Raw genomic sequence first — 23075 nt, 5'->3', positions numbered from 1 at the left:
ATCAGACCTGCTACAGAATCTTGCAATTTAGTGGTTTAATTAAGAATCACGTGTATTATTTTAACACAACTACTTTAAAAATATTTTGATAATTGTATTTTAATAAAACTGATTTCCATCGTAGTACTAAAAATTTTAATTTGTGCTTTGGAAACATTATTCTGTCGCCAAACTGACAAAATGCTTCAGAGAATTAAAATACTGGCATTCCTATTTAAAATTCACCCCCTCATTCAATTAAAATATTATGTAGTACCTGTATGTCTTCTGTAGAAATTATCATGAAGGATCACATACTTTTTTTTTTTTTTTTTTTTTTTTAACATGGGCAGGCACCGGGAATCGAACCCAGGTCCTCTGGCATCGCAGACAAGCATTCCTGCCTGCTGAGCCACTGTGGCCCGCCCAGATCATATACTTTTATATAATATACCCATCTCTAGCTAGTCAATTTCCCTTCCTCCGCTCAGCACTGCTGTACCACCAAAACCACCCCCCACCCACCTCCATTCTCCACCACCCCAGCCACCCGTGTAAGCTAGCCAGCATTTTGGTCTCAAATATTTGTTTTCTGTAGCTAATTCAAGAAAGGAGTGCTGTCAAAGCTCATGCTGGGTTCAAAGTTTTAAGTATGGACATTTGTTACCACAGTGCCCTTAAGTGAGGAGAATTTTGCAAATTCTGTCTCATGTGCGAAAGCTGCTGACTTGCATCTCACAGACTCTGATTTTCATTGTGACACTGGAAGACTACATGGAGCCAGAGGCTGAAAATTAATTCTCGCCTTTCCACAGTGGTTACACATGTGGTATATAAATTTAAGATTTTCTTTCATTTTTCCAGTTATTAAATATTATTTGATAAGTGACTTTTAGTGGCAGCATTCTGTTCAAGGATCTTTCATAGTTGAACGTGTTCTTTGTAACTATGTTCCAGAATGCAAACTCTTCAGAGGCTGCTGTTCTGTTCCTCTCCATAAATACATAGAAAAGGACACTTCATGTATATTTGGTGGATGGAGAAATACATGGATATTTTGATGGCATAATGACATGACATTGTATTACATGGTATGATTTATTTATTCTTCTCCTACTTTAGATATTTAGTTCATTTCCAACTGTACCCCAGTGTTTCAGTCAGGTTGCTGGCGAGAAACAAACTACACGCTCAAATGCTGAATTGGGGAAAGTTTTAACTAAGCAGAGATGGTGCCATAGTCAGAGCTGGCAAAAACAGGAAGCTGTTACCCTTCCAGAACCCGAGAGGGCAAGGGGCAGGAGTAATTATGAGCCTAGAGATTGCATCTGGTTGCTCTAACAAGAGGCATCTGAAAGGACCCACGGCTTACTGTGCAAAAAGCAGCCACTCTTGGTTTCTAAGAAAGGACCTCACCTCATTCTCCTATCCTCTGTATGCTTTCTTGTTCTGGAGAGCACAACCAAGAATTAGCGAGTCTACTGACGTAGTCCATAGAAAAGTGTCTCCTGTAGCAAAGAGCAGAGTGAAGACCTGAGGATCGATCTAAAGAGACAAAAATGAAATGTCCGATCCATCTAATAATCAGTAACGTTTGATGAACATGCTTATACCCAAGCCTCTCTTCAAAGTGGCTAATTCCTTTCCTAGAATTACTGTTACTTTATTAAAATATGTCAACAATTTTAAGACCTTTGATGCATATTACCAAATTGCTTAGAACTAAAATTTTATGAAGTTTACTCTCACCAGTAATAATGTTTAAACAACTATTTTGATTTTCTATTTTGTACCAGAAGTTTGCTCACTAGCATTTAAAGGTGTCTTTTTTTTTGCAGAGTTTTGGCTTTTGTTGCCAAATATCAAAACTTGTCACCACAACCTTAAGTGAAGAAAAATGCATGTTCTTATCATCCATTGAGACCGCAGTTGCATTATTTTTATTTCATATGTGATTTCAACTATTCCCTTATCCTTAAATGCTGTATAATATATTGATGGATCACAAGTCCAGACCTGACAACTCCTTTGTATTTCAGATTTACACACCCAAATGCATGTGGATTTTCTCCGCTTGGATGTTAAATAAAGTATATCAATCTTAGCAAGTACAAAATCTAAAAGCCTTGATTTTCTACTTCCACATTCTGACCTCCTGCTGTGCCTCTCAACAGCAGATGGCAGCACTAATCAGTTCAAACAAAACCTTGATTTGTGATGGTAGCACATTGCAAACATAATTGACAGCACCGAATTATATACATATATATATATATTTATGTATATATATATATGAATGGGATTAAAAGGGGAAATTTTAGTTTGTGTATATGGTAGTCGAATAAAGAGTTCAAAAGTCCATGAAACCGCACAACACAAACAATGAACCTTAAATTAAACCATGGACTGTATAGTTAGTAATACAACTATAAATATATGCATTCATCAATTGTAACAAACGTGCCGCCTCATGAACAGAGTTAACAGCAGGGTGGTGTATAGGAATCCTGTGTTGTAGGCATTGTTGTTCTGTAAACCCACAACTTCTCTAATAAAGGAAATGAATAAATAATAAATGAACCTTGGATTCATCCCTGACAGTTGCACCTCTACTTATATAACCACGATAAGCACGTTCTTTGACCAGGATTGTTTCCATTGCCTTCTCATTGCTCCCTTTCCTGCCTTGTAAAGTCTGTTTCCCACATGGCATCCAGATTTACCCATTTGACATTTCAATCACACCATGATCCTCCTTGGCCACAAACCCTCAAGTGATTTCACAATCTGGAGGGTAAAGCTCCTTACCTTAGGTGTCTAGAATTCGGTCCACTCTTTGACCTCATTGTCTATAAACCTCCCCCTTATTCACTCAGCTGTCGGTACACTGGGTCCTTTCTGGGCTTTGAATGCCGCCAGCACACACACCTTTCTGTCCTTTCTCCCGCCAGTATGTTTGCATTTTGCTGTTTCCTTTCTCAGGGGAGCTTTTCCCATTGAAATCCTCTTGACTCATCCCTGACTCCTTTCAGCTTTCTGCTCAAACCTCACCAAAACAGAGAGGACTTTTTAAACTTCATGATTGAGAATAATACTATCTCCCCCAATAGATAATTTATTCTCTATCAATTTTCCACAATGAATAATTTACTCTCTATCCATTTATTTTGCTTTATTTTCTAAGGACTTTATTTTTCTTAGAAAAATTTTAGAATTACAAAAAAATCAAGTCCATAGTACGGAGTTCTTACCTCACTAAGTTTTGCTATTGTTAAATTATATGGAAGTATGGTGCATTTGTTATGATTCATGGAACAATATTGTTATTATCCATTCTACCTTTATTTAGATTTCCTCAGTTCATAACTAACATCTTTTTCTATCCCGGGATTCCCTCAGTATGCCAGATGTCATTTACTGGTCATAGCTTGTTAAGCTCCTAGGTACTATGACATTGTCTCAGACTTTTCTTATTTTTGATGATCTTGACAGTTTTGAGCAGTACTGGCCAATTATTTTGTCAGATGCCCCTTTACTGGAATTTGTCTGAGGTTTTCCTCATAGTGAGATTTGGCTTACACATTTTGGAAAGGAATGTGTCATTTTCATCATATATTAAGGGCACTTACTATCAACATGATTTAACACTCTTGAGACTGACCTTGATCACCTAGCTGAGGTAGCGTTCATCAGGCTTGCCCACTGTCAGATTGCTCATTTTTCCCATTTCCACCTCCTCTCCCCACTCATCTATAATTTCCCACACCTACAGTGAGAAAACTGGCTTCCAACATCTGCCATCAGTGAAATTAATTGTAAAATTCTAGTATATATATATATATGTATATCAGAATCAGAGTTGTTAATCTATACTCCCATGAGAAACAATTTTATCAACTAGAATACAGTGTGTGTGTGAACAGTTTCTTTTGCATTTAGTCTTTATTTCCACTCATTTCCCTATTTAGTTTTTCAACCCCACCACTCCCTTCACTAAGATTGTTTCATACATTTGCGATATAGTTAGATTCACTTATCACAGTTGATATTCTTTCCTGGAATCACTCAACTTCCCAAATGATTTTTTTTAATTTGCGTAATTCTCACCCTTAATGTTTTCTACTGAAAAACAACTATAAAGTTGTATGTATTTGTCAAAATCCTCTTTCACTTAAAATACATTTAAGCTTCTTCTATATCATTTTGTGATTGGCAGTTCATTTATTTTTATGGATGAATAATATCCTGCTATATGGATATGCCACAATGTTTTTATATATTTATTTATTGAAGGTTATTTCTTACTTGTTCCAGGTTTTGAAAAGTATTAATAAAACTTCTATAAATATTGATGTGCAGGTTTTTCTATAGACACAATTTTTCAAATCAATGGCGTATGTACCTAAGAGCATAATTCCTCTATCATATGGTGAGACTATGTTTAGCTTTGTAAGAAACTTCTAAACAGTTCTCCAAGTACCATTTGCATTCCCACCATGAAAAACTAGAGTTCCTGTGGGGCCACATCCTTGTGAATATTTGGGTATTATTTGGGATTTTAGCCATTTTAATAGGTATGTGGTAGTATCTTGTTGTTTTAATTTGCAGTTCCCTAATAACAAATGATTATGAACATCTTTTCATGTACTTATTCGGCATCTACCTATCTTCTTTGGTAATGTGTCTGTCTAAATTTTTTGCCCATTTTGAAATGGGTTGTTTGTTTTCTTATTGTTTAACTTTAAGCGTTCTTTGCATATTTTGGATACAAGTTTTTCACAAGAAATGCATTTTGCAAATATTTTTTCCCAGTCTATGGTTTGTCTTTTCATTTCGATGTGATTTTTATCAATAGTTGTATAAAGAATTAATATATATATATATATTTATTTCTAATTTATTTGTTCTTCTTCTTCAAAGAGTATAGATATCTCTCCTATTTTGTTACTTATTTTTAAATGTTCTTTTTATTCAATGATATTGACTCATTCTTCCTAATTTTTTTTTTTCTCTCTTCTTCTGATATACCTAAGGGATCAGCACCACTTGTAGGAAATGTTGAGGCTGAACGCTTCTATCTTCTACGTCAGCCCATTTACTCCTTTCCATGTCAAGTCCTTTTTTCACCTTAATTCCTACATTTTCCTAGACTCCATATTGTGCTTTGTCAGTGTTGTTTATTCCTGAAATAAAAGTGCTAATGTGCTATGCCGATAACCTGTCTGTGGATTAACCTTAATTTGTTATAGTACTATTGCATGCTATATATTATTATATTAGCAAATCTTTTGCTTCAGTTTCTAGTGTTGGAAGACATACTAACAAAACAATTCACCATCTGTCTGTGATAATGTGAAATTATGCATGTTCCCTACACTAATAATACCTGCATAGAAAATGTTTTAAGCAAGTCATCAACAGGCAATTTTCTCCAAACAGTGGTTTTCCTATTTCGGTCACTGACTTTAATAATTTACTTGTAAAACATATATCCAAATTGAAATGTCTTCAAAATAATAATCTCCTCCAAATTCTGCCTTTCCTTGTTCTGTTATATCCTAAGGGCACATTGATTGAATAGATACAACAGTATTCTGGCCACTTCAAAGGGGTGTCTTTACAATAGAGAATCATGTATATTTTATGATTAGTTCATACGTCTGATTTCTATTCAGTGGGGCAATACTGGGAAAGAAAAACCTGTTTGCCTAACTCCTTTTAATTGAAATTCAGGTTATTTTACACATCATGGATTTTCATCAATAGTTATGTATTTTCTTACTCTATTGACAGTATCCTTATAGGCTATGGTGATTTGTCTCAGATTCTAGCAATGATTTACTTGTTTGTCTTTATATTCTATCACATATAATGCTTTTATTATTATTTTGATAGTATACTGGCAAAAGTTAGTTCAAGAGCTTCTCTTCTGACACCAGTTTACCCTTCCAGTTCTAAAGAAAACCTAATGCTAAACTTTAGAAAGTATGATATTAAGCATTGCTTATATGAAGCTGGCAGTCCATATTTCTACTATCTAATTCTGTTTTTTGAGTTCATTCTTAGAACATTTTCTTCTATAAGTAGAATCCCAAATTACAATGTAACAATAAACAGGCATGGAGTTCCTGAAAAAACAAATCAGTGAATAGTTTAGAGAACCTGCATATATGTTAAATACCTATAACAATTTAATTATTAAGTATATATATGATAAATTATCAATCACTATAAAAAATAAATTTGGGGGGGAGGTGTATGGTCCAGGAATTGAACCTAGGTCTCCCACATGAAAGGTGAGCATTCTACCACTGAACTACCTGTGCACCCAAAAATAAATATTTTAACACTTACATATATCCCTAAGTTTTTCCTTGACTCTATGTTTGTGTTTACTCATACTGGTAGAAATTGATATTTTTATATGTGCAATTTACTGAATTTGTCACATTGTCTCTCTAACAGATGTAAGAAACACAGTAGTATGTTAGAAAGATTGCTGGCCAAAGAATAACAAAACATATATCTAACTTTTAACAAAATCATAAAATAATCAGGAAACCAGAAATGATTTGCTTCATCTCTCTAAACCTCAGATCTCTTATCTGAAAAAGGGTTTAAATTGTATGTCACAATTTTATTCTGAGAATTAATAGGTTAATCTATGTGGCAGTACTTTGTTATAAACCCTATAATGATAACATACTAAGATTAATTTCATCTGAGAGGCTACCTGAAAAACAATATTGGAGTTAAGACTTTTAAAAATGTCTATAAATAGAGATAGAGATAAGAAATAGTGATGTGATTTATTTTTGGATGAGGAATCTAGATGCTGTAACATCCTACTTAATTACAACAATATGTATTTTTTTTGCTTTGAAAATAGCTAAAAGATAGTTTTCTCAAATGCCATTGAAATATAAGCGAACAAGGGAATAATAATAAAATAATTTTCAATTTTTAAAGTTAACTAGATTCAAATGAATTCCCTGATTACAAAATCAAAGTTAAACCAAATTTAAAATATTGTACTTTATAATTCTTCTGCTGTTATTTATTTAGCACAAAAAGTGTCATTAAAATGCAGAGGATTTAAGGCTGATAGAGATAATTAAGCATGGGAAATTTAGTAATCAGCTTGTTGTTATTGAGGGAATAAAGGATATGAAGAATTTTTAATAAAACCCCTGGGATATGAGCTTGCTTACTTTAAATCAATTGTAACAAAAAGACTTTTAGAATGTGCATTCTATCTAAATGTAGAGGAATTTACAGGTGTTAAATTGGCCACAGGAGGGTTGCACTAATGTTCCCTAAGTGCAAAATAAATATACCAGGATTTATGAGGAAAATAAAGAAGGTATTCATTCAAAGAGCTTCAAATTCAGACTAATATCTTCTGTACTTTTAGCCATTCTACATTATGCATATCTTTATTGATATTACTCTTACTTTGCAGCAGATTTTATGCCTGTAAGGGAAAAAAATAAACCTGAACTCTTTCAAAGATTGTGCATTTTCTCCCTGCACAACTCTTTCATTGCCTGTTTTCACTTGTCAGTGTGAAGGAATATTAAATCAATTTCACATGTGATCCCAGGCTCAATTTAGGGATTATCCAATCTGGGCCCTAATCAATTAACTAGTCAACTGACAAATGCGTATTAAGTGCCTACTATGTATCATCACTGTCCTATGCAGAACACAATGGTTTACTAAAAACATCATCATAAAGCAAGTTACATTCTAGCTGGGAAAAAACAGCCATAAAGCATATAAACCAGTAAGTGAAAGAGAGCAATAAAATTGGAGTAAGCAATGTGAAGGAAATAAATGGATGCTGTGATAGACGGCAACATACGCTGACGTGAGGTGAGCTATTTCCATGAAGGTTATTATGGAAGATATCTCAAGAAAACTGAGTATGATATAGAAACAGAAAAGAAAAAATTGGGGGGGAGGAGACGGCTATGAATGAGTGAGGTAAGGCTGATGTAGATCGGAGTGTAAGGAAAGGCAAAGAGCCTGAATTGGGCCAGTGTTTAAAGAACAAAAGAACATAAATGAGGTCTCCAGGTGGGTGCATTTGGAATGAAGTTACCTTGCAGAAGTAACTTATTACTCTGTGAAATTATCAGGTTACTTCAACAAGCACAGCTTCAGTTTGTCCTTCTGTCTACTGAGACATAATATCTAAAATAATTTTGCTGTGAGAAGAGTTCAAAAAAGATTCTTTGGAAAATAAAAACAAAACAAAACTTAGTACCTAGAGCTCAGAAAGCAAGTAACAGAATAAATGACAGAATAAGCAAGTAACAATAAATGAATAAGTCACCAGCATCACAGAGGTCAGTAGCTATTTTGTAGCAGTAGAGTCCAAGAACTCTGCAGTGTCTGGGTTTAAATCTCAGCTCTTCTGTTTGTTAGGTAACCTTGGGCAATTTAAACATCTCTCTGCCTCATTTTCCTTTTAATAATAATATAAGGGATTATTGTAGAGTTTACCTTAAAGGGTTGTTATGATCATATCAATTAACTTATATAAAATTACTTGGGGAGTGAATCACTTCAAATAATTGCTCCCTATTACTAATCAGCTGCAGTATCATTAATAGTAGCAGTGTAAGAATTGCTTTTAAAAACTTTTACCAAGAAAAGAAAAAAAAAAACAAAATAAAACAATAAAACAAAAAAAAAAACCAAGAAAGGAAGAAATTTGATTCTTTATATTTCTAATAGATCTGCTTCTCTCCTGCCATAAATGACACTCAATAAATGACTCAACCATTTACCACATTTAGCAAAAGTTCAAAAATAATAATCTAAGAGTTGTAATTGAGGACAAACTTTACAAACAGTTCATAAGAAAATAAACACTTCTGAATATCTGAGTATGTGGATTTTTATCCATGTTTTAGGTCTGGTTCCCAGAAGTATGTGATTGTTTAAGGAATAGCTCCCAGGTAAGGAATTTGGGGAAGGACTGGAGGAAATGGGACAACGAAGGGGAAAAAGCCAGGGAAGGGGAAGAAGCCAACCAAGGGTTGGGTTTTAGAAAAAGCCCCAGCCTCAGCTTGACTCTGCAAGGGAGTTCTGGCAGGCAGATAATATGCAGAGTCTCATACTTGTGCACCTGTTAGACTCTGACCAGAGGTTTCTATTGGGGGACCATTGTAAGCTTGTAGGGACTTCAGGTTCTCTGCACATGTGGGTAAAGTGGCTCCAGCATGCCAAGGGAAGTCTTCCAGAGAGAGCTGTACGTGCAGGCCATCACGTGTAAAGCAGACAGAAAATGGAGGGTATTAGCTTATCTTTGTCTGCGTGTGTGTCCATATTAAAAGATCAAAGGGAATCTGAGCAGAGTGTCAGGATTACTTTAAAATACTTCACTACATATCATCATCATCTTTTCCTGGACGACAGCGATAGACTTCAGTTGATCTCCCCCTTAATCAAACACCTTTCCTACCCTCTAACTTACTTTCTTCTCATCAGTCAAATTGATCTTTCCTAAACATGTTGTGTTAAAATTTTCCAACAGCTTTTCACTGCACTAAGAATGACTATAAATTCATTACTCTAGTTTATAAAGGTCGGCGGGTGCTGGCCTCTGCCTAAATCTCTGACACCATCTAATACAGCAACTGGTCTTTTCTGTTCAAAGGCCTACCTTCTTCACAGAGAAGGCGGGCAGCTTAGAACAGTCCCAGGAAATGAGTGGTATTGTTCCTGAGATAATGGGCATCCATGAGATTCTCTAGCTGTTCACTTATCACAGTGCCATCACCGATCTACCTATTATGGGACAGGTTCTGGGCCACTGGCTACTAGATAGTTCTATCCCATTATACTTTTCAAAGCTGTATTTGACATTGTAGTTTTCGATATTTCTTTTGTAGGTTTACCTTGGTTGAGGTTAAGTTTACCAGTTATCTCCTAGCTTGCAGGGTTATAAGGAGCTGAGTAACATCCTAATAAGGATAACTGCTATGACTTGAGAATTTCAGAGAGAAAAACTGATGAGACTTTGGGTTTTCTTTCATTCTAGAGTATGTGTATTTGGGGCTGTATATGTGTAATACTTTAAGTAAGAGCAGTTTTTGAAATGAAAGGTAAGAAAATTATCAGACATATATTTTAGGCAGAGATGAAAGGTCTGGACCATAGTGAGCATCTATAATATTGCCTGCCAGTCATTGTTCTCTGCTCCACTGTACGGACCCCGTATCCTTATGACTATAGTTGGAACAACCATGATTGATGATGATAATGTTCATGAGAAAAGCTAGATGATAAGATAGTTCTTATGTAAAAGAATAGTGTTTAAGGCTATGAATATGAAACGGGCTTCAAAATTTATTTCCTGTATGATTTTGGGCAAGTCACTTAAAACCTTCATGCTTCCACTTTTTCCTAGATATATGCTGATACAAAAAAAAACTGTTTTTATAATGTGCATAACCATTACATTGTATTGATTCAAAGCTCAACTGAAAATTAAGAAAGAAAATTAACCAAGTGGTGAGTTGGGTATAAATTATTTGATTTTGTACATGGAAAAATTGAGATCAAGTGATATAGGTAAATTGCCACTAACCTCATAAATTGTAAGGGACAAAGTGAAGGTTTGAACACAGGTTGACAGAACTCAAAGTCTGTATTTGACCTTCATGCCTTGGTAAGCCCACTTTTGAATCTCTAGTTGTTTCGTCTGGGCTCAGGTATCTGACTCAAGCCAGACAAATCAGAGTCCATTACCAAGATTTCTTCAAACTCAAATTCGAAAAGGCTATCAGTGATTTTCTGGAATGGAAAATGTTAAATCTGAACTGAGAAGATATTATCACCCTTCTTTTACATCAGGTTAAGGAGGTTTAATTTAAGAAAAGATTGAAGGAATCGAAACGTAGAGAGAAGAGCCTTAAGCAGGCAAGGGAGGGAAGAAGGCAGGGAAAGAAGAAAAAGAGATAAGGATTGGGAAATGCTAACACCCAATCCCAAAATTCTAGACTTCATGAGTAAGATATGTCCAGTTAGTTATTTGCTGCTTTTATTCTTTTCTTCCTACATTACTTTGATTTCATAACTCAGTGAGTTCTTCCTCTACCTACAATAGTTTCAGGTGGGTTCTTTTGCTTACCAATTATAATAATAATAATAATAATGATCATGATAATAAAGCATCTCCTATATGTTCTAAATTAAAACTACCTGGCTAATAGATGAAATTAATTCTGAAATTCAGTGAACTATTGTTCTGAATTCAAGAATTATCAACTTACAATTTCAATACACAGAAGTTGTTTGTTTCAAAATTCTGAATCAAATTATCCCATAATTAAAACAGTCATGTCTAATTCCACAATATCACAGCTGTGTGTGCTCTTTTTCCTTATTATTTAAGGAAATAAACATGTGTTGTTATTTTTAATTATCAGGTACAATATTTCATTTAAGAGCTTGTGCTCCTCAAACTTAATAACTTTGGGAGAATTACTAATTGTTTGTTGAAAAAATAATTATCAATTTGTAAAAAACGAATGAAATGCTAACTATTGCAAGACACAAACCAGAGTATATTGGCACCACAAAATTTGCTGTCAGGCAATATCTCAATGTATGAAAAAGGAAAAAAGAAAATAATTTGTAAAAATTGATATATTGCAGGCAGAAAGTAGTGTCATTTTCAGTGTATAACTTGATACATACATGTACATATTAATCAATATTCTCATTTCATTAAAAACTTCAGAACATGAACACAATCACTAAAATTAATTGCTGTTTTGTAGGGTTTAATTTCCTTCAAAATAGTATTTTAAATTGAAAAGACATTCACATTTTCAGAACTGTAATTTAGTAACTTTAAAGCCAACTGTTATATTATTTATTTTACTAGAGCTATATGTCTCTGAGATATATGAGTTTTTAATGATTGTTCACTCTATGTAATATAGAAAAATAAAGTGATGTATAATACTTTATTTATAAAATTAAATAACACAAAATAAATTTTACAGGTTACAAGTTATGTGAAAGTGGAAAGCAAATAAAATCAATTTTTCTCCTCCTACACCTCAGGGGAAACAGACAAAGTATTGAATTTGAACTTCTGCTGAAGCTGCACATAATGAGGACTTACCATTGCCCGCCATTATTCATCTGGATCTATATGTTCCATACAATTGCCGCCATCCCATTACAAGAAAAAGCTGACAGTCATTTACAAGGCAAAAGGATAGCGGACCTGACAAAAGATGGCAGTAAAATGCTGCATCGCACCAAACGGGGCTGGATGTGGAATCAATTCTTCTTATTGGAAGAGTACACAGGATCAGACACCCAATATGTAGGCAAGGTAAGAATGTTCATATGAAAAATCTAGAAGCTGAAAGTAACAGCTGTTTGTTTATCTTTTGCAGAAACTTTCCATGTCACCAATGATTACTCAGAAATATTTTATTAATCACCATATTTGGAAGGTGTGCTTTGTACAGTCTAAGGATGGGGAAGGGTGGGGGATGTGATTTATTCAAGTAGCTAATCCATAATATGCATCAAAATAAAATGTCATAAATGAACTTCAGTTTTATTAATTTGACATGATTTAATTTTATGCATATCTAGAAGAAAAAAATTATTCAACATTTAAATTAAAATCATAGGTAAGTAATAACAGTGTGGAATATAAAGCCAAAAAACGCAATTGTAATATACCAAAAATGCACTAAAATATGTTCATATCTACTGAAGGGTAATTTATCATAATTGAGAATACCTCTGTGAGGGGAAATAAATTAATATAAATACTTCTGGATTTTTCTATTTCTTAACATCGACCAACTGGGATACTTTCTACCTGCAATCCAGACTCAAGGGTTCTAGACAAAAAAAAATGTGGAAGAAAGTCACCACCTTTAGCATGAATTAGTACCTTGTTATTAGCAGCAAAGCCAACAGTTGTATTAGCAATAAGGGCAAATTATTATAGAGAATATGTCACTCCCTTACTGCGTCCAGTTTGAGCAAATGAATTCTTTACTTCTCTTTCTTCCTTGTCTCAAATAGGTTGACATACTCTTTCCTACATTTATAACTTTCTAATTGTTTACCTCTTTCATCTCCTTACAAATCCCATAGTATTCTATACTCAGGACATTCGTTGGTTCACTGTGGATTCCCCCCCCCCGACCACCTATGTTCAATGCTGAAGTACTATCAGATTCTGAGAAAGAAAACAAACAACTAAAAATACTGACATCATCTGGACTTCATATGTTTATTTTCCTTGATTCTTGGCATATGAGTACTAGAAGTGACTGCAGTGCTCTGAGTATTGTTTGATCCACTGACAATATCAAGCAAATGTGATAGAAAAGGCCAAAAATAAAAACACCAAAAACACCTAATATCACAAAAGCCTGCCCACTGCTATTAGAACAGAAATATATTTGCCCCGTGAAATTATTAAAATCTTGATCTAACGCTTCATTGTGTGTGTGTGTGCGTGACAATATAATGTATTTTTCATGTGAAGCCTCCTTTATCCAAAGTCCATTATTTCCTCTTCTTTGGGGATTTCCCTCTTCTGTCATGGTTATTTTGCCCTATGTAGTTAAGTTCACTTGCTGATGCTTTCATTCTTCTATTTCTCCTCAGGTTAGTCAGAGAGTAGCCTCTAGCATTCCTTATTTAATATCACTTTTCACACTATAAGTTAATAGCTAACTTCAGTGTATTTCGAATTCAGCTGACAAATGCTTATGTCTAAGGACTTGAAATTGCCTTATGATCCTTTATCTAAGGCAATGTCTGAAGGACAAATTGAGGTCATAGGGCCTTACATAAAGGGTTTCATCATTGGAGGTTCACAGATACAAAATAATAGCCTAGATAAAAAGATACTTGTACTCTTAAGGCAGTCAAGGTCCACTAAAGGCATTTTTTTCAATGGAGCAATAAATAATGCTCCTTTCTAAAAGTTGCACATTAATTAATTTTTACATTAACCACTATTACTGAACTGGCATTTTTCTAATTACTCTAAGCCTTTTCTGTTATACTTTGGATCTTTTTGCACTATCTTGTCTATTTTGTAATTAGTTCTGTAATCTGATATATATAATTACTAAAAGCGTATGCATAGTTTTATTTAATTACTTTTTCATATAATATCTTATCATTTGTCTCAGGAGCTTGAATCTTTTTTTACCTGTGGACAGGTTACGGTATTCAAATTTTTGTGCTCATTTATCCCTGACAGCCAGATCCTGAGCCCTAAATGGAACACTCTTATTAAAAGAGACACAGTTTTTGTTAATGTGAGAATAAATATACTAAAACTTTATCTGTTCATTGTTTTTTATACTATTCTTCGAAAATAACAAGTATATGAAACAGAAACTTCAACAAAATAAAGTAGCCTCACTACTTTTTGGAAAAAAAAATTCTTTGTTTTGTATTAAGGCTTATCTTGGGTAAACTGTGTGCCACATAACTAATCCACTCTATAAAATGGGCTTCTGGCCCCTTCTTAGCATTTATTAATGTTATCGACAATTTATATTAATTTTAAATGTTCAAATTTAAATAAAATAAAATTAAATTCTTTTTAAAATTTGATAATTTTCATTAATAAAAACTCTCTACTAATCTGCTCTCCTGGCTTTCGAATTCATTATTCATTTGCATATTCAGAAACTTGCCATGCCCTTGCTGCCCCTGAACTTGATTGACCTTTGAGTTTTGGTTACAATTTAACTTCTTGAACACCATATAGATTATTTTTTTTTGCCTTTGGTTGTCCTGGATAACCCTCTAGTTTTTTTTTTGCATGGGCAAGCAGCACCAGGAATGGAATTGGGTTCTCTGGCATAGACGAGAATTCTACCTGTTGAGCCATGTGGCCTGCCCAATTCACTACTCTAAATAGACTTTTTTTTTTTTTTTTTTAATAGGCAGGCTCCAGGAATCGAACCCGGGTCTCTGACATGGCAGGCAAGAACTCTGCCATGGAGCCACTGTTGCCCACCCCAGATCTAGTTTTATAGGATCTGCTGCATTGGTGGCATGTACCTCCCATTAGAGGGATAAGCCTATTATATTTACCAGGCCCCATGATTAAATTCCTGATTGTGCCATTCGGCAACTATTCAAAACTTGGAAGTGATTTCAACTTTCCACACTTCTGATTTTTGTGAAGTCAAACTAAATTATCATTGAGATTTCTTTCTCACTCTACATTGCTGATATTTTCTTGGTTGTCGGGGAGAGGTTTTGACTGCAAGCAGGAAGATTTTGTAAATGTTAACTAAAATTTGCATGTGGACAAATTCAAGGAGGTAGGATTATATATGGCATAATAAAAGAAAAAAAAAACAAAAAACTAGTGCAATGAGAGGTTAGACTCCTGCTGTGAAAGGCCCTGAATTGGAGGCTATTCCTTTTACATAGGGTGGGCTTTGAATATCTTTTAAAAGCTATTGTACAAATTGGTAATGGGAGCACAAGTTGGGGATGATCAGATTTTTTTCATATTCATGATGGATTGGAGGAAGAAGAAAATGAATTGTTATTTTTATGAGGAATTTTATGTAGAATTTACCCTACATAAATTTTCCTAATCTAAGACATTTGCAATAGAGCAGAAAACAAATCAGCAATGTTGGAATTTAGAGCAAGTTGTTGCTTTTCACAATAAGATAATTTAAAGTTTGCTTGGTCACTTTTGGCAGAAGTATCAGGGATTTACAGAATCTGTTTTCTGTAATGAGAGAACTTTTTGTTCCAACTCAACAGGATTATAAAGTCAAAACAATTGATGTTTAGCTTTTCTATAATTTGAATAGACACATGTGACTCACTTAGGCAGAATACTGTTCAAAAGAGGTATTAAAATAAATTTGACAAGAAGCGTAGCAATTTGTTCGACTATTCTGCCAGAGAGTGCTCATGTACATTTGAGCTTTGCTACATATTAGATCTAGGTTCTGAAGAATTTCTGGTTAACGTGTATGACTAATCAACTGATCATATGTCAATTATTATTGAGAACTGAGCAGATTTAATGATTTGATTTTAATTTCTGTTTGTTAAAGCACATTTATTGCATGAAGAGCTACGAAATTTCCAGGTATATTGTCAAAATATTAGGATTCTTAATTTTGTACTATTCACTATGGCCAATTACCATTACATTTTCATTCAAAGATAGGTATTTACCACTTGTTTTGTGTAGGGAAAGGAGCATGGTACTAATGATATGCCTATAAGTAGTTACCATCCAAATATAATGAAATATCTTTATTCCAATGTAAGCTATCAATTTTCATGGCTTTAATTTGGAAACTTTTGCTATACCATTGTTGAAATCATAATGAGTACAATAATAAGATCCTAGATTGGGAAGGGTTTTTTTTTTTTTTTTTAGTATTTATTATTTACTATTTATTCCTTGTTATAATTGGTTAGGTTACCTAAATCACAGGTGTACCAAATCTAAATTGAATAGAATTCTGGTTTATATTAGATTTGGTAATCAAGCTGTGAGGTGAATCTCTTTTATACTTCCTTACGTTGATGTACTCACTAAATGGTGATATTTCCCTACAACATCTATTTTAAAAATGTACTTAGGTAGTTTTCTCTTCAGACTTTAGGATGTAGCACTTTGCTATGTATAAGTAACATGTAAAAGAGATACTAGAAATGGAAATGAAAATTTTACTTAAGGATGTTTGGTGAATTTTTATAGTATGTTTTATATATATATATATGTTAAGAATCTAAATAAAATGTCTTTAGGAAGGTTTTTGAATGTCACGTATAGGGCAGTGCATGGAGCAGCTGCTTCAGATTTATAGAAGCATTCCATACTTCTCTTTACATAAAAACTCAGAACACATGAGAAAAACATAATGCCTTAATGGCTATAGGTCATTCGGAAAATTTACAAGGCCCTATTTCTATTTAGGTCTATAAAATTCTACTTTCATAATGTGAATCTCCCTCAGGACTTACTAATCCATACCCTTGCCATGACTGTACAGCCTCTTCACTGGGCCTTTGCATTAGCTGGGTGAACTGGCCTTTTTGCTTTCCTTTGAAAATAAACTTTCAAATAATATTACACACACCCACTGTTTCTTTTAATACCAATCCCTTATGCAAAGTACCTTCATAAAAAATAATCCAAATGTACTTAAGTAGAATACAAAGTCTTCCAATATATTTTTTTCAATATTTTTGAATATTCCAGTCTGCATTCTGTGTCTTCATTATTATAATCTTAGTTCTATATATAGACTTCTCTTTCATTATTATGCACAGACCTCCTTCTACATGATCTCATCTCTTTTTCTTGTTTTAACTCCTTTTACGAGTGCATCCTCTTACACAAGCCTATCTTCATTCTCCCCAGCTAAAACTCTCCCTCAAAACTATGGACCAGCTGTCAAAATCTCATTCAAGGCACAATTTCAATTTTCCCTTTCACTTCATAGAATCTCTGATCTTTGAGCTTTGATTCTGTGCTAAATTTGAGGTTTTTCCTTGCCCCACTGTTTGGTCTCACATGTTTATTCAATATGTATGAATAGCCAGCAATTCAGTAAATATTTATTGAGTATTTATTAGCCTGGGTCTTATTGATTGATTCTATGAAAACCAGGGAGATCAATGAAAATTTTAAAATAATTATATTCCCTTTTCTTGAAAGATTGCACCAAAAATCAAACTTTCTCAGTAGATGTGGTTCATCTTTACTGTTCTAATTCCTTTTCTATATTTCCATCATGCTTAAGGGCTCTAAATGCAATGGGAAGTAAACGGGAACTCTTCCCGTTTTACTCTACTCATTCAAATACCATGTGCTTTACAGTCACTTTTACCCCAAACTCTATGTCTTTAATCTAAGTAGTTTCAAATTATATTAAAAGTCAAAAGATGAGATTACACAATTTCTAACTTAACTAGGGATTGAGATTACTCTTAGACGTTTTTGCATTTTAAAATTTAAATAAACTGTTTCCTTTTCTGGAATACAAGTGAATATTAAACCATTTTTTTAAAAGTATTAGAATGTAGCAGAAGATGTTTACTAATATGGTAACCAAATAATATATATGATAATATCTAGAAACTTCCATTGTTTTCAGTAATCATTAATTTTTCTAAATTTCAACATTTTCTTCTTCTGTTTCCAAACCTACAGATGATCAAATCCACTCTTACTTACTTACTGAAAAAAAAAAAATTAGATAGCAAATTTTCCAAGAAGATAGAGAGGGGCTGGGAACAAATATTTATGCAGGAGAATTATTTATTATTACTGTTATTGTTATTATTAAAAAAGCAATATATATTCCCTACAAAAACACTAGGTTCAGAAAATTAAAAATTAAAGAAAATTTTAGAATCACCCTGGTCACGTGGCTAGAACAAGGTTGAATATTTGTGTAGTCCTTCTGTTTATTTACTGTTTATATATTTTCATATTGTTGAGTTTTTTTGTGTTTATATCTGTTTTTTTACTGGCCTTAACTGCCTTGCTCACATTGTGGTTTTGCATATTACTAAAATTTTGGTACTGGATTTCCTTTAACACTTCAAAATGTTTTTATGAAATCGGCCATTATTATTATCTTTTCTCAAAAGTACCTCCATCCATTTTAATTAACAACCAATATTTGACAATAATTATGTTGATCAGATTTCAAAAGCACAGTTTTCATATGTTTATGCTTGCTTAGAAATATGCTCTTTGCAGTGATTATAGTATATTTCACATTAACATATATCAATAAGAAATGCAACATTAAATACCTATTAAGAAGCAAACTATTGGTTTATTTATTTACAGAGGTTTTAATTGACAAACCACTGAGAGAAGCATTGCTGGCATTTAAAAAAACATTTATCTCAATAAAGTATGACTTAGACTGTCCTTAAAATTATTGCAAAATAAGCAAAATCATTTTCATGAGTATATGAAGAAACTAAAAAATGACTTTGTAAAACTGGCTGAAATAATGTCTTTTATACATATTATCTATTCTGAAGTAATTTTCCTAGTGTCTGATCAAAACAAGATAAACTATATTCCATTTGTCCTAAGGTTTGTCATGAAATATATTGATCTTGACAAAATTTAAAAAAAATAATAGCAATAATGCGCCAAATATAGCAAATACGTTTTCACACAAATATATCCATTACATTTCAAAATGACTATTGGTAAGAAGATGTGGAGATTTTGTTATAAATGGATGTTGTTGGGAAGAAATTAAAATGAGTGGAATGAAAGGTCACCACGCATTTGAAGAGCTGCTGTTCATAGTTCATAAATCTATCATAATGGCAATTCTGAAGCAAGTCAGGAATCTTCAGCATCTGTCTCCAAATTAGATAGAGCAAGGGTGTGACAATTTGTCAGTTTTCTTCCTCGTGGTTCTGTTAGGTCACTGCTAGCAAAGACCAACTTATTTTTCTGGTAATATAATTGGAAAGGCAAAGTGAAGGTTTAAAATTGAGTATCCCCACTTTAGAAAAGAGAGAAGATGTCAGAAGGATAGACACATTTTTTGAGAGTGCCTAACCCTTTTCTACAGAAAGTATTTCCTCTGATAGTGCTTTGGGGCAAAATCATGGGAAATTTTCTGATGAAGAAGAACTAAAACTGTTTAACATTAAAAATGCTCTTAAGTTCAAGAAAACTGTGCTGGAATGATTACCTGATTTCTGAACACTTGTAGCAGTTTAAATTAATTTTAATAGAGGTTAAATGATTAAATTTTAATTTAATAGAGGTTAAAATTAAATTTTAATAGAGGCCATTTAAGGAAATAGAAAGAAAACCAGATAGGGCATAAATATAAATCTAGTAACAACTCTTAGAAATGCCAGAAAAGTGATATTATATAACCCTTGTCCAAGTGTTTCTCTATAATTTTCTTCTCTTTGTCTTGGCCAAGCATTATTGCTGCATCTTTTGAAAATCTCTTAAAATTGAAGTCTAAAATCAGTAATATAATTTGGGAGGGTTTGGTAATAGAGTGTGATAAAAAAATGAGAAGACTGAATAATTTCAAAACTAGAGTTTTCACTCATTACTTACTGAAAGCCTGTAAAGAGAGGTTAAATATACACTGGATAGAGAATTAGTGAAGTGAAAGAAAAAGCAGATAAATGATTCCATTAATAACTGCAGTTATGATAACATAAAGGGTTCCTTATATATTTTCTGTAATAAAATTTGTATGGTAATTACTTACAAAATCAATATTATGCTTCACATACACATTGTGTTCTACATTTTATAAAATTAAAGTATGAGCATTTGCTGAGTTCTCAAAATAATTTTTCAGATTGACCATTTGGTTATTTTATTTTGCAAATTGACTTTGCAGGTCTCTGCTCACTTTTTCATTGGGTTAACTTTCTTTCTCTTATGATATCATAAAAGTTCTTTATATATTGGGTATAAATCATTGATTTTTTTTCAGATCTGGAAAATCTTAGTTTGTATTTTCATTGCCTTCATAGTGTTTATTAATGAAGAAAATTTCTTACATATACATGTAAGATAGAGATTAAAAGTTAACAATGGATCTATAGTCATCTCAGTATCATTTTTCTTAAGGCTATCATTTATTTATCACTTTCCAATGGACATATTTTGTAACTCAGGTTTCTGTTTATTCATGTTTCTCATCCCTATATTGATCTTATGCTCTATCTTTGTATCAATTTTCCAGACTCCCTTAATTATTTAAGGATTACGGTTTTAATTTTTAATTTGGTTGTTTAACTCCCCCACCAGTATTCTTCTTCCTCAAGACCACTGTGATTTGCTAAGTCCCTTGAATTGTCATATAACTTTTAGAATTAGTTTGACAATCTCTATCAGTCTGAAGAACTGTTGTCTTTTGTTGTTGCATTACAGGAGTTTGTTACATAATTTGGATATTAAACCTGTATCACAAATATGGTTTCAAAATATTTTCTCCCATCCTTAAATTGCCTTTTCACTTTTTTTATAATGTCCTTTGATGCATATAAGTTTTTAATTTTGATGAAGTCCAGTTTATCTATTGTTTCTTTTGTTCCTTACGCTTTTGGTGTAAAGTTTCAGAATCCATTGCTTAAAACAAGATCCTAAACATATGTTGTTATGTTTTTTTCTAAGAGTTTTACATTTAAGCTTTTCTATTTAGAATATTCATCCATTTTGAGCTAATTTTCATATATGATATCAGGTAGAGGTCTACTTTCCTTCTTTAGCATGCGGATATCCAGTTTTCCCTACACATTTGTCAAAGAGATGATTCTTTCACAATTGAATGGACTTGACACATTTATCAACAATCAATTGGCCGTAGATGTGTGGGTTTATTTCTGAAATCTCAATTCTATTCCATTAATCTAAATGTATGTCTTTATATCAGGACTATACTGTTTTGATTACAATTGTTTGGCAACAATTTTTGAAATCTGGAAGTGGGAGTTCTCCAGCTTTGTTTTTCCTTTTCAAGTTGATTTTGGCTATTTGGGGCCACTTGCCTTCCCATATGAATTAGGTAATTAGCCTTTTCATATCTGCAAAGAAAGCTGTTGCAATTTTGATTGCAACTGTGTTGAATTTTTAAATTGGTTTGGGTGTATTGACATTTTAACAATTTTAAACCTTCCAATCCATGAGCATGGGATATCTTTCCATCTTTTAAGGTCTTACATTTTATTCAGCAATGATTTGTAGTTTTCCTTGAACAAGTCCTTTACATCCTCTGTTAAGTGTATTTCTACATATTTTATTCTTTTAATAGATATTATAAATATAGCTGTTTTATTGAGTTCTTTCTGGGGAGATGTTCATTGTTGGTACATATTCTTATTTGTTGATCTTTTACCCTGCAACTTTGCTAAATTCCCTTATTGTCTCTGGTAACTTTGTTTTAGATTCTCAGAATTGTATATATATATATATACACAATATATATATATATACATATATATATATATACAATGTGTATATATATGTATATATATATATATATATATATATATATACTATCTATATATATATGGTCATATCATCTGTGAACAGAAATAATTTTACTCCTTCTTTTCCCATCTGAATGACTTTTATTGCTTTCACTTGCCTAAATGTTCCAACTAGAACTTCTAACACACTGTTGGATAGTAGTGGTAAAAGTGGACATTCTTGTCTTGTCCCGGATATTTTGGGGAAAACTTTCTTTCGCCATTGAATATATTCTTAACTGTGGATTTGATATCTAAGCTCTTATTGTGTTGTGAAAGTTATCTGCTATTCCTAGTTTTTTGTGGGCTTTTATCAAGATAAGGTTCTGGATTTTGTGACATGTTTTTTCAACCTCAGTTGACATGTTCGTGTGTATTGTTTTTTCCTTCAGTCTATTAATGTGGTGTATTTATATTAATTACTTTTATTATGTTGAACTTCCCTTGCAATCCTGAGATAAATCCCACCAGGTAACGATGTACAATAAATTGAATGTGTTGTTGGGTTTGAGTTGCTTGAATTTTCTTGATTAATTTTGAATCTTTATTCTTAAGGGATATCCATCTGCAATTTTATTTTCTTGTGATATCTTTAATGTTTTTCACATTGGGTTAATGCTGGCCTCACAAACGAGTTAGAAAATGTTTCCTCTTCTTCAGTTGTACAGAAGAGTTTGAGAAGGATTGGTGTTATTCCTGCTTTGAAGGTTTGCCAGAAGTCACCCATGAATCCACTGGGTCCTGGATTGTTCTTTCTTGGCAGTTTTTTTTTTAATGGTCAAAAAGAAGCCACATTGTTTTTATTATCAATTCAATCTCTACGCACTTACAGTGTTGCCCAAATCCAAAATGGATTAGCAAGTACATTAATGATACACCTCATAAGCATTTACAGAAAGCTCCTGTTCTAGGTTTGTTGCATTTTATGCCAAGTGCTTTTGTGAATATGACAAAGGAATTTGGGGTCTACTTCAATTCATGAGAGTTAGCTTTCAAAAAAAAAAAATCTGCTACCTCACTGTATATGCAAAACCCAGGAGAATAAATAATTAAAT

The 23075-nt window shown here is 33.0% G+C and overlaps 1 protein-coding gene and 1 long non-coding RNA gene across 4 annotated transcripts in view; one reads left to right on the top strand and one right to left on the bottom strand.

The window, feature by feature from the left end:
- Window positions 1-23075, bottom strand: part of LOC143646162 (uncharacterized) — a 56325-nt gene that overhangs the window by 5770 nt on the left and 27480 nt on the right. The window contains exon 2 of the long non-coding RNA XR_013157352.1: window positions 1396-1524. This is a non-coding gene — a long non-coding RNA (uncharacterized LOC143646162). The remainder of the gene's footprint in view (window positions 1-1395; window positions 1525-23075) is intronic.
- The window catches only part of CDH9 (cadherin 9), an 87134-nt gene continuing 76171 nt past the window's right edge, over window positions 12113-23075 (top strand). Inside the window, exon 1 of one of the 3 annotated variants that reach the window (XM_077115128.1) lies at window positions 12113-12340. In XM_077115128.1, the coding sequence (XP_076971243.1) occupies window positions 12113-12340 (228 nt within the window). The remainder of the gene's footprint in view (window positions 12341-23075) is intronic. The other 2 variants (XM_077115129.1, XM_077115130.1) reach the window with 2 other exon arrangements.

This window comes from Tamandua tetradactyla, chromosome 9 (assembly GCF_023851605.1).
Source record: "Tamandua tetradactyla isolate mTamTet1 chromosome 9, mTamTet1.pri, whole genome shotgun sequence".
NCBI classification, from domain to species: Eukaryota; Metazoa; Chordata; class Mammalia; order Pilosa; family Myrmecophagidae; genus Tamandua; species Tamandua tetradactyla.
This window is presented reverse-complemented; position numbering and strand designations above follow the sequence as displayed.